At 45.5% G+C, this 15,743-nt stretch overlaps 1 protein-coding gene across 1 annotated transcript in view; it reads right to left on the reverse strand.

Moving 5' to 3' along the window:
• Positions 1-1,278: 1,278 nt before the first annotated feature.
• LOC143781443 (C-type lectin domain family 2 member D-like) overlaps positions 1,279-15,743 on the reverse strand; it is a 214,294-nt gene continuing 199,829 nt past the window's right edge. Inside the window, exon 7 of the mRNA XM_077268088.1 lies at positions 1,279-1,386. Coding sequence (XP_077124203.1) covers positions 1,279-1,386 — 108 coding nt within the window. The remainder of the gene's footprint in view (positions 1,387-15,743) is intronic.

The raw sequence follows: 15,743 nt of genomic DNA on the forward strand, positions 1-15,743 counted from the left end.
TTCAAGAACCCCCGCACCAACTAACGGTGAGGGGGGAGAAACTCAGTCCCCTAGAGCAACCAGCAAGCGAGAAATCACATTTTAGCAAGCTGGACAAAAAAACATGATGAACGCTGATAATCAGAAAATGAACAAACAAGAACTTAGCTTGTCTTGGAGAGACTGGGAGCAAGGTAGTCACAAGGAATCTGAAGAGCACTGAATACATTGATAGCAGGCAAGGAACTGAGTATCCAGGTGAGTTAAATAGGAAACCAACCAAGGATAACGAACCAGCTGATGCAGCCAACCTGCAGAAAGACAACACTACACAGTACCGCTTGTGACCACTAGAGGGAGCCTAAAAATAGAGTTCACAACACCTGCCCATTGCCCAGCCAGTGCTAGATGAGTCTTGTGGTACATTGACCCAGACCACTACATTCCCCTTGCACTCTACACAGCCACAATCTGACCGTGCTGAAAGTCAGGTTCCCCTTCCCGCATACTATACCACCTTACACAGGGACAAAGAGGAAGGTGCAGATGAAAGTGCAGGTTCCTTCATCAGGTGGGGGGGCATACTCATTGGCGACGTCACAGGCACAGGGCCCCTCAGAGTAAGCAGAAGTGTCGCTGCCGGTGGGAGGCGCCCCCGCCGTGCATACACACCACCGTACTTTAAGGGGCCCTGTGCCAGTGCCAATGCGAACGAGTGGGCCCCCCCTGCTTGCTCAGGATCACAGCACTTGCAAAGTGGAAATACTTACCTCTTCCTGCTCCACCACCGTGATGTAGTCCACGTTTCCTGGGCCCACTAAAAACTTGAACCAGCCCTACCCCCCACAACTTTAGCCAAATGACCCCCAATTTCCAATGCCTAACTATTATTATAAAGTTAATTAAGATTGACAAGCTTCAGAAACAAGAATGGATGTTTTTGCCATTAAAATGGGCACTGTAGGTGTTTTCCTGTCCTCCACTCACTGCCGACTATGCTTCCCCATTGACTTGAATTGGGTTTCGTGTTTCGGTCGATCCCCCACTTTTCGCGATAATCGGCTGATTGCACTCGACTCGACTTTTGAGATAGTCGGGTTTCGCAAAACCCGACTCGACTCCAAAAAAGTAAAAGTCGCTCAACCCTAGTGGTCTCTATAGATAACACTGGTCCAGTATATCCACTGTACACCAGTAGGACTATCATACAGCAGTCACACATGGTGGGGGCAGCAGCCATCTTTAGGACCAAGTGGTCATTACTGAGGGACCATGATGTACATTGGACACATGTGTCACTTACTCGATGCTCTCATCGTCCCATTTTCCCGTCCATTCTCCATTGTGGTTAGTGCCACGACTTATTAGCCCAATCCAGAATTCCTGTTTTGTGGTCTTCACCAGCTTCTGTATAATACAATAGTGAGGAGACCGGTGTTATATAGGGCTATACTTATATAGTGCACACATAGTCTGCAGCGCTGCACAATAAGACCCAGCATACACTGATGGCTACAACCAGATACAATCTTAACTAGATATCGTATTTTAGTGGCACCACCTATATCAGTGGGGGATCAACTGCTGCACATCAATTATAGCATAAGGACAGAAAAGAAAAAAAGAGACATGTAGACAACATATTATATAAATATATATACTGTATATATATACTCTTCCTGCCCCTGATGAAGCCGCATTGTTGGCGGCGATACGAGTGGGGGAATATTCCTATGTGGCATTTCTCATGGCTTTCTAATATGATATCTTTTTGAAAAATACATTGGTCATGCCGGTCTAGTATATTTATCTGGAAATTACCGTACATGAAATGAGTATAGTTCTTTTTAATGAATAACATACAGATGCTTCTCACAAAATTAGAATGTCATCAAAAAGTGAATTTATTTCAGTTCTTCAATACAAAAAGTGAATCTCCATTATTATAGAGTCATTACACACAGAGTGATCTATTCCAAGTGTTTATTTCTGTTAATGTTGATGATTATGGCTTACAGCCAATGAAAACCCAAAAGTCATTATCTCAGTAAATTAGAATACTTTATAACACCAGCTTGAGAAATGATTGTAAAATCTGAAATGTTGTCCTACTGAAATGTCTGTTCAGTAAATGCACTCAATACTTGGTCGGGATCCTTGGGCATCAATTACTGCACCAATGCGGCGTGGCATGGAGGCGATCAGCCTGTGGCACTGCTGAGGGGTTATGGAAGCCCAGGTTGCTTTGATAGCAGCCTTCAGCTCGTCTGCATTGTTGGGTCTGGTGTCTCATCTTCCTCTTGACAATATTCCATAGATTCTCTATGGGGTTAAGGTCAGGCGAGTTTGCTGCCAATCAAGCTCAGTTATACTGTTGTTTTTACACCAGGTATTGGTACTTTTGGCAGTGTGGACAGGGGCCAAGTCCTGCTGGAGAATGACATTTCCATCTCCAAAAATCTTGTCGGCAGAAGAAAAGCATGAAGTGCTCTAAAATGTCCTGGTAGACGGCTGCGCTGACTTTGGTCTTGATAAAACACAGTGGACCTACACCAGCAGATGACATGGCTCCCCAAACCATCACTGATTGTGGAGACTTCACACTAGACCTCCAGCAGCTTGGATTGTGGCCTCTCCACTCTTCCTCCAGACTCTGGGACTTTGATTTCCACAATAAATGCAAAATTTACTTTCATCTGAAAACAACACCTTGGACCACTGACAACAGTCCAGTTCTTCTTCTCCTTGGCCCAGGTAAGACACTTCTGTCGTTGTCTATTGGTCATTAGTGGCCGGACACAAGGAATGTGACACTTGTAGCCCATGTCCTGGAGACGTCTGTGTGTGGAGGCTCTTGGAACAATGACTCCAGCAGCAGTCCACTTCTTGTCAATCTCCCCCATATTATTGAATGATTTTTTCTTAACAATCCTTTCAAGGCTGCGGTTATCCCGGTTGCTTGTGCACCTTTTTCTACAACACTTTTTCCTTCCACTCCTCTTTTCATTAATGTTCTTGGATACAGCACTGTGCGAACAGCCAGCTTCTTTACCAATGACCTTTTGTGGCTTCCCATCCTTGTGGAGTGTGTCAATGACGCCTTCTGAACATCTGTCAGGTCAGCAGTCTTCCCCATGATTGTGGAGCTACTGAAACAGACTGATGGACCTTTATAAACACTTAGGAAGCTTTTACAGGTGATTATTGTTAATTATTCTAATTTACTGAGATAATGACTTTTGGTTTTCATTGACTGCAAGCCATAATCATCAACATTAACAGAAATAAACACATGAAATAGATCACTCTGTTTGTAATGACTCTATACTTCAAATTTTTGTCATTTTTTAAAGCTTTTAGCATGCAATCATACAAAGTGTTTATAGCAATAATGTCACTAGTAGTCTAAGCTAGATTAGAACATCTCTACTTAGAAAAAAATGTTACACCCCCCCCCCCCCCCCGAGAAAGCATTTACAGTGAAACGCGCGTCGGGGCTTCTCTCCTACACCTGGTTCCTAGGTCAGTATTATGGCTATGATTTAATTATTGTCCTCCATATTCCATTCCATTCTTATGCACATATGATTTAGTGCTGTTGTTTTTTTAGCTAGGGATAATGGTCTTTGTACAGGATTTGGCTCAAACTGGCTTACATTATATCATACTGATTTGATAATTTCTTTTTGCACTGGCATTTCTGTATGTGCCACGTTTCTGCCTTTTAAACCTCATTATTATTATTGTTAGCCCTGCTATTTGCATCTATATACTTGATTTACATTGGATGGGCATTCTCTGCTCATCTATACTTGTATTCTAACCTTACTAAGCGTGGCACTTAGGTGTCACTACCCTTGTTATTACTATTCATTGTATGTATTTTAAGGATCATCTATATCTATATATATAATTGTCTAAGGGTTTTTCCGTCTGTCTGTCTGTCTGTCTGTCTGTCTTTCTGTCTGTCTTTCTGTCTGTCTGTCCTGGAAATCCTGGCCTGGCGGCCTCGACCAATCAGAGACGGGCACAGCATGGCGACGATGATGTCATAATGGAAATCCCACGTCTCTGATTGGTCGAGGCCGCCAGGCCTCGACCAATCAGCGACGAGCACAGTATCGACGTAGATGTCATAATGGTTGCCATGGCAACGATGATGTCATAAAGGTTGCCTCGACCAATCAGCGACGGGCACAGTCTGTCGCAAATTATGGAATCATCATTGTCCATATACTACGGGGACATGCATATTCTAGAATACCCGATGCGTTAGAATCGGGCCGCAGTCTAGTATATATATAATTGTCTAAGGGGTACTTCCGTCTTTCTGTCCTCAACTTCTGTCACAGAAATCCTGCGTCGCTGCCTGTCATGGCTGCCACAACCAATCAGCGATGGGCACAGTCTGACTAGCCCCTCCCCTGCAGTCAGTGCCCGGCACCCGCTCCATACTCCCCTCCAGTCACCGCTCACACAGGGTTAATGGCAGCGGTAACAGGCCGCGGTGTAACGCACTCCGTTACCGCTGCTATTAACCCTGTGTGTCCCCAACTATTTACTATTGTTGCTGCCTATGCGGCATCAATAGTAAAAATATGTCATATTAAAAATAATAAAAAAACAAAAAACCTGCTATACTCACCATCCGCCGCCTTTCACGCTCCTCACGACGCTCCGGTGACCGCTCTATGCAAGCTGCAGGTTCCGGTGGCAAGGATGATATGCGAGAAGGACCTGCCATGACGTCACGGTCATGTGACCGCGACATCATCACAGGTCCTGCGCTCATACCAACCCTGGGACCGGAAGCTGCCGTGTGCACTGCACACAGGGACAGGACTTCAATGGGCCTTCGGAAGGTGAGTATATATTTATTTTTTATTTTAAGTCTGTATACTACGTGGCTCTGTGCTGTATACTCCGTCGCTGTGCAATATACTACGTGACTGGGCAATATACTACGTGACTAGGCAATATACTACGTGGCTGGGCAATAAACTACGTGGCTGGGCAATATACTACGTGACTGGGCAATATACTACGTGACTGGGCAATATACTCCGTCACTGTGCAATATACTGCGTGGCTGCATCTTTTTAAAGAGAATATAGTAAAAGTTATGTTTTAACTAGTTTATTATTTCCAAAAACTCGCTGACACTCGTACTACATGGCTGGGCAATATACTACGTGACTGGGCAATATACTACGTGGCTGGCCAATATACTACGTGGCTGGCCAATATACTACGTGACTGGGCAATATACTACGTGGCTGGGCAATATACTACGTGGCTGGGCAATATACTACGTGGCTGGCCAATATACTACGTGGCTGGGCAATATACTACATGACTGGGCAATATACTATGTGGCTGGGCAATATACTACGTGGCTGACCAATATACTACGTGGCTGGGCAATATACTACGTGGCTGGCCAATATACTACGTGGCTGGGCAATATACTACATGACTGGGCAATATACTACGTGGCTGGCCAATATACTACGTGGCTGGGCAATATACTACATGACTGGGCAATATACTACGTGGCTGGGCAATGTACTATGTGGCTGGGCAATGTACTACGTGGCTGGGCAATATACTACATGGCTGGGCAATATACTACATGGCTGGACAATGTACTACGTGGCTGGGAAATGTACTACGTGGCTGTGCAATATAATACGTGGGCTGTGCAATATAATATGTGGGCTGTGCAATATACAATGTGGGCTGTGCAATATACAATGTGGGCTGTGCAATATACTACGTGGGCTGTGCAATGTACTGCGTGGGCTGTGCAATATACTACGTGGGCTGTTCAATATACTACGTGGGCTGTGCAATGTACTATGTGGGCTGTGCAATATACTACGTGGCTGGGCAATATACTACGTGGGCTGTGCAATATATTATGTGGCTGTGCAATATAGTACATGGGCTGTGCAATATACTACGTGGGCTGTGCAATATAATACGTGGGCTGTGCAATATACCGGTACTACGTGGGCTGCTATATACTACGTGGGCTGTGCAATATACTGCGTGGCTGTGCAATGTACTACGTGGGCTGTGCAATATAATACGTGGGCTGTGCAATATAATACGTGGGCTGTGCAATATACTATGTGGGCTGCTATATACTACGTGGGCTGTGCAATATACTACGTGGGCTGAGCAATGTACTGCGTGGGCTGAGCAATATACTACGTGGGCTGTGCAATGTACTACGTGGGCTGTGCAATGTGCTACGTGGGCTGTGCAATATACTACGTGGGCTGTGCAATATACCACGTGGGCTGTGCAATGTACTACGTGGGCTGTGCAATATACTATGTGGGCTGTGCAATATACTACGTGGGCTGTGCAATATTCTACGTGGCCTGTGTTATACACTACGTGGCCTGTGTTATACAGTACGTGGGCTGTGTTATACACTATGTGAGCTGTGTTATATACTGTGTGCGTGGACTGTTATATACTACGTGAGCTGTGTTATATGCTACGTGGTCTGTTATAAACTACGTGTCTGTGTTATATGCTATGTGGGCTGTTATACACTCTGTGGGCTGCGTGGCTGAGCTATATACTCCGTGGGCTGTGTTATATACTACGTGGCTGTGCTATATACTCCATGGGCTGTGCTATATACTATGTGGCTGTGCTATATACTACGTGGCTGGGCAATATACTACGTGACTGGGCAATATACTACGTGGCTGGGCAATATACTACGTGGCTGGCCAATATACTACGTGACTGGGCAATATACTATGTGGCTGGGCAATGTACTGCGTGGCTGGGCAATATACTACGTGGCTGGGCAAAATACTACGTGGCTGGGCAATGTACTACGTGGCTGGGCAATATACTACGTGGCTGGGCAATGTACTACGTGGCTGGGCAATATACTACGTGGCTGGGCAATATAATACGTGGGCTGTGCAATATACTACATGGGCTGCTATATGCTACGTGGGCTGTGCAATATACTGCGTGGTTGTGCAATGTACTACGTGGGTTGTGCAATATAATACGTGGGCTGTTGTTGTGAACTCTGTTCTCGGGCTCCCTCTTGTGGTCACAAGTGGTACTGTGTGAGTTGTATCTTTGGGCTCCCTCTGGTGGCTCTTTTGTCATTCTGCGGGTCTGTGGCTGGGATCAGCTGCCTCGTCACCTGCTAGTTAGGTTTCCTATTTAACTCACCTGGACCTTCATTTGTTGCCTGCTGTCGATGTATTCAGTGCTGTTCTGATCTCTTCTGACTACATTCATTATCAGTCTCTCCAAGAGAAGCTAAGTTTCTGTTTGTTCATTTTTTGCTCATCAGTGTTCAATATGTTTCTTAGTATATGATGAGTTCTGTCCAGCTTGCTAATATGTGATTTCCTCGCTTGCTGGTAGCTCTGGGGTCCAGAGTTTCTACCCTCACATCGTTAGTTGGTGTGGGGGTTCTTGCATTCTCTGCGTGGATATTTTTGTATAGGGTTTTGTACTGACCGCACAGCTTCCTCGCTATCTTCTGCTATCTAGTGTTAGCGGGCCTCATTTTGCTAAACCTGTTTCATTTCTACGTTTGTATTTTCCCCTTACCTCACCGTTATTATTTGTGGGGGGCTTTCTATATCTTTGGGGTTATTTCTCTGAGGCAAGTGAGGTCTTTGCTTTCTCTCTAGGGGTAGATAGTTTCTCAGGCTGTGATGAGACATCTAGGATTTTTCTAGGCACGTTCCACGGCTACCTTTAGTGTGTGTTGGATAGGATCAGGATTGCGGTCAGTCCAGTTACCACATCCCCAGAGCTCGTCCTATGTTCGTCCACTTAGCTGGTCAGATTTGTGATCCTAAGCCACTAAGGATCATAACAGTACAGCACGCCCTAAAGTGTTAAATGCATCGCAGAAGCGGGATAAGAGAAGTCCTGAGTGTTTTTTTTTTCCTCTGCTGCAGTTTGTCTAGCTTCTCTCCTCCCCTTGATCTCAGGGTGGCTCAGAATTCAGCTGCAGACATGGATATTCAGAGTTTGACTTCTAGTGTGGATCAGCTTACTGCAAGAGTGCAAAGCATTCAGGATTATGTTATTCACAGTCCTATGTCAGAGCCTAAATTACCTATTCCTGAGATGTTTTCTGGAGATAGATCTAGGTTTTTGAATTTTAAGAATAATTGCAAGTTATTCCTTTCTTTGAGACCTCGTTCCTCTGGTAATCCTGCTATGCAAGTTAAAATTATTATTTCTTTGTTACGTGTTGACCCTCAGGATTGGGCATTCTCCCTGGCGCCAGGAGATCCTGCATTGCTGAATGTGGATGCATTTTTTCTGGTGCTTGGATTGCTTTATGAGGAACCTAATCTTGAGGACCAGGCAGAAAAGGCTTTGCTGACCCTTTCTCAGGGTCAGGATGAAGCAGAGGTTTATTGTCAGAAATTTAGGAAATGGTCAGTGCTTACTCAATGGAATGAGTGTGCCCTGGCAGCAATTTTCAGAAAGGGTCTTTCCGAAGCCCTTAAGAATGTTATGGTGGGGTTCCCCACGCCTGCGGGTCTGAATGAGTCAATGGCTTTGGCCATTCAAATTGATCGGCGTTTGCGGGAGCGAAAACCTGCGCACCATCTGGCGGTGTTTTCTGAACAGAAACCTGAGTCTATGCAATGTGACAGGATTCTGACCAGAATTGAACGGCAAAACCATAGACGTCAGAATGGGTTGTGCTTTTACTGTGGTGATTCTGCTCATGTTATCTCAGCATGCTCTAAGCGCACAAAAAAGATCGCTAAATCTGTCACCATTGGTACTGTACAGCCTAAATTCATTTTGTCTGTTACTTTGATTTGCTCTCTGTCATCCTACTCTGTTATGGCTTTTGTAGACTCAGGTGCCGCCCTGAATCTGATGGATGTATCATTTGCCAGGCGCTGTGGTTTTGTTTTAGAGCCTTTGCAGTTCCCTATTCCATTGAAGGGAATTGACACTACACCATTGGCTAAAAATAAACCTCAATACTGGACTCCGGTGACCATGTGTATGACTCCTGCACATCAGGAGGTGATTCGCTTTCTTGTGCTACATAATTTACATGATGTGGTCGTGTTGGGTCTGCCATGGCTGCAGGCTCATAATCCAGTCCTGGATTGGAAAGCAATGTCTGTGTCAAGTTGGGGTTGCCAGGGAAGTCATGGCGATGCTCCTTTGGTATCAATTGCTTCCTCTACGCCCTCTGAAGTCCCTGAGTTTTTGTCGGACTACCAGGATGTATTTGATGAGCCCAGGTCCAGTGCCCTACCTCCTGATAGGGATTGTGTTTGTGCTATAAATTTGATTCCTGGTAGTAAGTTCCCTAAGGGACGACTGTTTAACTTGTCTGTGCCAGAACATGCTGCTATGCGGAGTTATGTAAAGGAGTCTTTGGAGAAGGGACATATTCGCCCGTCCTTGTCCCCTCTTGGTGCGGGGTTCTTTTTTGTGGCCAAGAAGGATGGTTCTTTGAGACCCTGTATAGATTATCGCCTTCTAAATAAAATCACGGTCAAATTTCAGTACCCTTTGCCATTGTTGTCTGATCTGTTTGCTCGGATTAGGGGGTCTAGTTGGTTCACCAAGATAGATCTTCGTGGTGCGTATAATCTTGTGCGTATAAAGCAGGGCGATGAATGGAAAACAGCATTTAATACGCCCGAAGGCCATTTTGAGTACTTGGTGATGCCTTTTGGACTTTCTAACGCTCCTTCTGTCTTTCAGTCCTTTATGCACAACATCTTCCGAGAATATCTGGATAAATTTATGATTGTGTATCTGGATGATATTTTGGTCTTTTCTGATGATTGGCAGTCCCATGTAAAACAGGTTAGGATGGTATTTCAAGTACTGCGTGCCAATGCCTTATTTGTGAAGGGTTCTAAATGTCTCTTCGGAGTCCTGAAGGTTTCCTTTTTCGGCTTTATTTTTTCTCCTTCTAATATTGAGATGGACCCAGTCAAGGTCCAGGCTATTCATGATTGATAACCTACATCGGTTAAGAGTCTTCAGAAGTTCTTGGGTTTTGCTAATTTTTATCGTCGCTTCATCGCTAATTTTTCTGGTGTGGTTAAGCCTTTGACGGATTTTACCAAAAAGGGTTCTGATGTGACTAACTGGTCTCCTGCGGCCGTGGAGGCCTTTCAGGAGCTGAAGCGCCGGTTTTCTTCGGCTCCAGTCTTGCGTCAGCCAGATGTCTCTCTTCCCTTCCAGGTCGAGGTTGATGCTTCTGAGATTGGAGCAGGGGCTGTTTTGTCACAGAGAAGCTCGGATGGCTCTGTGATGAAGCCATGTGCTTTCTTTTCAAGAAAATTTTCGCCTGCCGAGCGGAATTATGATGTTGGTAATCGGGAGTTGTTGGCTATGAAGTGGGCATTTGAGGAGTGGCGACATTGGCTAGAGGGAGCTAAGCATCGTGTGGTGGTCTTGACTGATCACAAAAATTTGATTTATCTCGAGTCGGCCAAACGGTTGAATCCTAGACAGGCTCGTTGGTCGTTGTTTTTCTCCCGTTTCGATTTCGTGGTCTCGTACCTTCCTGGTTCGAAGAACGTGAAGGCTGATGCTCTTTCTAGGAGTTTTGTGCCTGACTCTCCGGGAGTTTCAGAGCCGGCTGGTGTCCTTAGAGAGGGGGTGATTTTGTCTGCCATTTCCCCAGATTTGCGATGGGTGTTACAGGAATTTCAGGTGGATAGACCTGACCGTTGTCCACCAGAGAGACTGTTTGTCCCAGATAGATGGACCAGCAGAGTTATTTCCAAGGTTCATTCTTCGGTGTTGGCGGGTCATCCTGGGATTTTTGGCACCAGAGATTTGGTGGCTAGGTCCTTCTGGTGGCCTTCCTTGTCGCGGGATGTGCGTTCCTTTGTGCAGTCCTGTGGGATTTGTGCTCGGGCTAAGCCTTGCTGTTCTCGTGCCAGTGGATTGCTTTTGCCTTTGCCAGTTCCGAAGAGGCCTTGGACGCATATTTCCATGGATTTTATTTCGGATCTTCCAGTCTCTCAGAGAATGTCTGTCATCTGGGTGGTGTGTGATCGTTTTTCTAAGATGGTCCATTTGGTGCCCTTGCCTAAGTTGCCTTCCTACTCCGTTTTGGTTCCGCTCTTTTTTCAGAATGTGGTTCGTTTGCACGGCATCTCTGAAAACATTGTGTCTGACAGAGGATCCCAGTTTGTGTCCAGATTTTGGCGGTCCTTTTGTGCTAAGAAGGGCATTGATTTGTCTTTTTCGTCAGCCTTCCATCCTCAGACGAATGGCCAAACCGAGCGAACTAATCAGACTTTGGAAACTTATTTAAGATGTTTTGTTTCTGCTGATCAGGATGACTGGGTGACTTTTTTACCATTGGCCGAGTTTGCCCTTAATAATCGGGCTAGTTCTGCTACTTTGGTTTCGCCTTTTTTTTGTAATTCTGGTTTTCATCCTCATTTTTCCTCGGGTCAGGTGGAGCCTCCTGACTGTCCTGGGGTGGATTCTGTGGTGGATAGGTTGCAGCAGATTTGGAACCATGTGGTGGACAATTTGAAGTTGTCACAAGAGAAGGCTCAGCGCTTTGCCAACCACCGTCGCTGTGTGGGTCCCCGACTCTGTGTTGGGGATTTGGTATGGTTGTCTTCTCGTTATGTTCCTATGAAGGTCTCCTCTCCTAAGTTCAAGCCTCGTTTCATCGGTCCTTATAAGATTTTGGAAATCCTCAACCCTGTGTCATTTCGTTTGGACCTCCCAGCATCGTTTGTCATTCATAATGTGTTCCATCGGTCATTGTTGCGGAGGTATGTGGTGCCTGTGGTTCCTTCTGTGGATCCTCCTGCTCCGGTGTTGGTTGACGGAGAATTGGAGTACGTGGTGGAGAAGATCTTGGATTCTCGTATTTCAAGACGGAGGCTTCAGTACTTGGTTAAGTGGAAGGGCTATGGTCAGGAGGACAATTCCTGGGTTGTCGCCTCCGATGTCCATGCGGCCGATTTGGTTCGTGCCTTCCATGTGGCTCGTCCTGACCGCCCTGGGGGCTCTGATGAGGGTTCGGTGACCCCTCCTCAAGGGGGGGGGTACTGTTGTGAACTCTGTTCTCCGGCTCCCTCTTGTGGTCACAAGTGGTACTGTGTGAGTTGTATCTTTGGGCTCCCTCTGGTGGCTCTTTTGTCTTTCTGCGGGTCTGTGGCTGGGATCAGCTGCCTCGTCACCTGCTAGTTAGGTTTCCTATTTAACTCACCTGGACCTTCATTTGTTGCCTGCTGTCGATGTACTCAGTGCTGTTCTGATCTCTTCTGACTACATTCGTTATCAGTCTCTCCAAGAGAAGCTAAGTTTCTGTTTGTTCATTTTTTGCTCATCAGTGTTCAATATGTTTCTTAGTATATGATGAGTTCTGTCCAGCTTGCTAATATGTGATTTCCTTGCTTGCTGGTAGCTCTGGGGTCCAGAGTTTCTACCCTCACATCGTTAGTTGGTGTGGGGGTTCTTGCATTCTCTGCGTGGATATTTTTGTATAGGGTTTTGTACTGACCGCACAGCTTCCTCGCTATCTTCTGCTATCTAGTGTTAGCGGGCCTCATTTTGCTAAACCTGTTTCATTTCTACGTTTGTATTTTCCCCTTACCTCACGGTTATTATTTGTGGGGGGCTTTCTATATCTTTGGGGTTATTTCTCTGAGGCAAGTGAGGTCTTTGCTTTCTCTCTAGGGGTAGATAGTTTCTCAGGCTGTGAAGAGACGTCTAGGATTTTTCTAGGCACGTTCCACGGCTACCTTTAGTGTGTGTTGGATAGGATCAGGATTGCGGTCAGTCCAGTTACCACATCCCCAGAGCTCGTCCTATGTTCATCTACTTAGCTGGTCAGATTTGTGATCCTAAGCCACTTAGGATCATAACAGGCTGTGCAATATAATATGTGGGCTGTGCAATATACTGTGTGGGCTGCTATATGCTATGTGGGCTGTGCAATATACTACGTGGGCTGTGCAATGTACTGCATGGGCTGTGCAATATACTACGTGGGCTGTGCAATGTACTACGTGGGCTGTGCAATGTACTACGTGGTCTGTGCAATATACTACGTGGCCTGTGTTATACACTATGTGGCCTATGTTATACACTACGTGGCCTGGGTTATACACTACGTGGGCTGTGTTATATACTGCGTGCGTGGGCTGTTATATACTATGTGAGCTGTGTTATATGCTACGTGGGCTGTGCTATATACTACGTGGCTGTGCTGTATACTCCGTGGGCTGTGTTATATATTCCGTGAGCTGTGCTATATACTATGTGGCTGTGCTATATACTACGTGGCCTGTTATCATACTGCATGGCCGGCCGCGAACAATCAGCGATTGGTGCAGTCCAGCCACGAATTGGCACGGGATTTGAACCACGCTTCGCTAATTGGTGGCGGCCGGCCGAATCCGCTGTATTCAATGCATTATTCTAAAATCTTCTTAAATAAACTACATACATATTCTAGAATACCGATGAGTTCGAATCGGGCTACCATCTAGTGTTATTTAAAATATTTATTATTAAAGTTATCATATTTGATGAAATTTTTGCTCAGTGATTCACGCTGTTCGTTTTGGGGTAAAATTGTATTGATGTTGTGATAGAGCAGTATACTTTTTTTGGCCGCTTTTTTGGTTAAACATAATTCAAAATATCTCATTACTTCTATAAGAACAGTGGAATGGCTGAAATTTCTAATCTGTTAATTTCCTGCTATCCCTATGTGTTCTTTCTTTAGTAGTGTGTCGGGTATCCTTTAGCATCGATAACCACTTTGCACCTGCTTGACATTTATTCAACAAGACTTCTCAGGATCTCTGTGGTTATAACCTGGCACCAGGAACTGATAACAGCTGCAATCACTGCCTGTTTGTTGCTCGGTCGGTTAGTAGAAACCAATCGCTTTAATTTTGACCACAGATGTTCGATAGGGTTCAGATCAGGACTGTTTCCTGGCCATGAGAGCCCAGAAATTTGTTAGCTTTCAAACCATTTTAGACTTTGCCTTGCAGTGTGACATGGTGCTCCATCCTGTTGAAAAATAATTTCGGCTTGTTCCTCACCAAGGTCACAAATTGATTGGATGAGCTTTGGTTCAAGGACATCATGAATGTAGTTTGGAGCATTTACAGTTCCCTCAAGTACCTGCATTCTCCCAATTCCCTGCCAGAACATACAGCCCCATATCATAACAATCTCAGGATGTTCCCTTGCCGCCGTCATACACTCTGGAAGACATTTCAAAAAACTGACCATCACATCCAAACATAGACTAAGTGTGAACAGGTGCTGAACCTAGAGTCACCAACTCATACACAGTCAAGTAAATAAGGCAGCACACTGCAGCGCTGAAACATGCAAACATGAAACATGAAAACTGAACTGCATTACTGCACTAAAAATATGAAAAATGAGAGCGTTTAGCGCATAAAAATGGCCAATTTTATGTGTCCCTGGTAGCCACTTTACGGCATCTCTCGTTTACCAGGTCCTACGCTTTCCTTTCCTCGCTGAGAATAAACGTCTCCATGTGAATGGGTACCTGTGAAACCTCTTCTTAGACTAACATTCTCTCTCTCTGTGGAGGGGTAATGGACCTGTTGCGATTAAAACACCTGTGACTAGGAGGCGGAGTGCTCAGTCAGAAGGCTAAAGAATACATTTCAAAAAACTGACCATCACATCCAAACATAGACTAAGTGTGAACAGGTGCTGAACCTAGAGTCACCAACTCATACACAGTCAAGTAAATAAGGCAGCACACTGCAGCGCTGAAACATGCAAACATGAAACATGAAAACTGAACTGTATTACTGCACTAGAAATATGAAAAATTAGAGCGTTTAGCGCATAAAAATGGCCAATTTTATGGGTTCCTGGTAGCCACTTTACGGCATCTGTCGTATACCAGGTCCTACGCTTTCCTCGCTGAGAATAAACGTCTCCATGTGAATGGGTACCTGTGAAACCTCTTCTTAGACTAACATTCTGTCACGATCCAATTTTGGATTTGTGGCAGATCTGGTTTGCCTCAGTTTAAAACCTTTTTTCCTTTCTGGTCATCGAGGGTTAATGCAGTTTTCTCCCCCGGTGGCCGCTGGTGTTATTGCATTGCTGCTGGGTCAGCTGATACTTGTGGTGACCACTCCCTCCATCCTTTAAATAGTCACCTGGTTCATCAGCTGACTGTCGGTGTTAGTTCATTCTAAAGCGACCAAGCTGGGAGAAGGAGCTTGCTGGGAACTGTTGCTCTACTGCTGTGTCCAGTGAATCTGGTGTTTCTTCCTGCTGTGCTGTGCCTTGCAGCATTAGGCTAAGTGTTGTTTACCTTTACCTTGTCTGTATTTCCTTACCCCGTGTTGTATTAGTGCAGCGGTGGGACCAGTGCTCTCATCTGCCAGTTCCCTACTTAGGGATAGGTGCAGGGCAAGTGAGGGACTAGGTATCCTGGTCGGCGATGGGTTGAAAGAACCCATATAGGGACGGTAGCAAGATCAGGGCACATCTGCAGGCCAGTGCAGGAGGTGCCCATTCCCCCAGTCCCTACCGTCAGGGCCCACCGTTGTAATTGTGTACCTGGTGTTCCCTTGTGTGTTGTGCTGTTGGTGACAGACCTACTGTTGGGTCGTGTTATACCGGGTTAGTCACTTCGTAACACATTCTCTCTCTCTGTTGAGGGGTAATGGACCTGTTGCGATTAAAACACCTGTGGCTAAGAGGCGGAGTGCTCAGTCAGAAGGCTAAAG

This window comes from Ranitomeya variabilis, chromosome 1, assembly GCF_051348905.1.
Source record: "Ranitomeya variabilis isolate aRanVar5 chromosome 1, aRanVar5.hap1, whole genome shotgun sequence".
Classification (NCBI taxonomy): Eukaryota; Metazoa; Chordata; class Amphibia; order Anura; family Dendrobatidae; genus Ranitomeya; species Ranitomeya variabilis.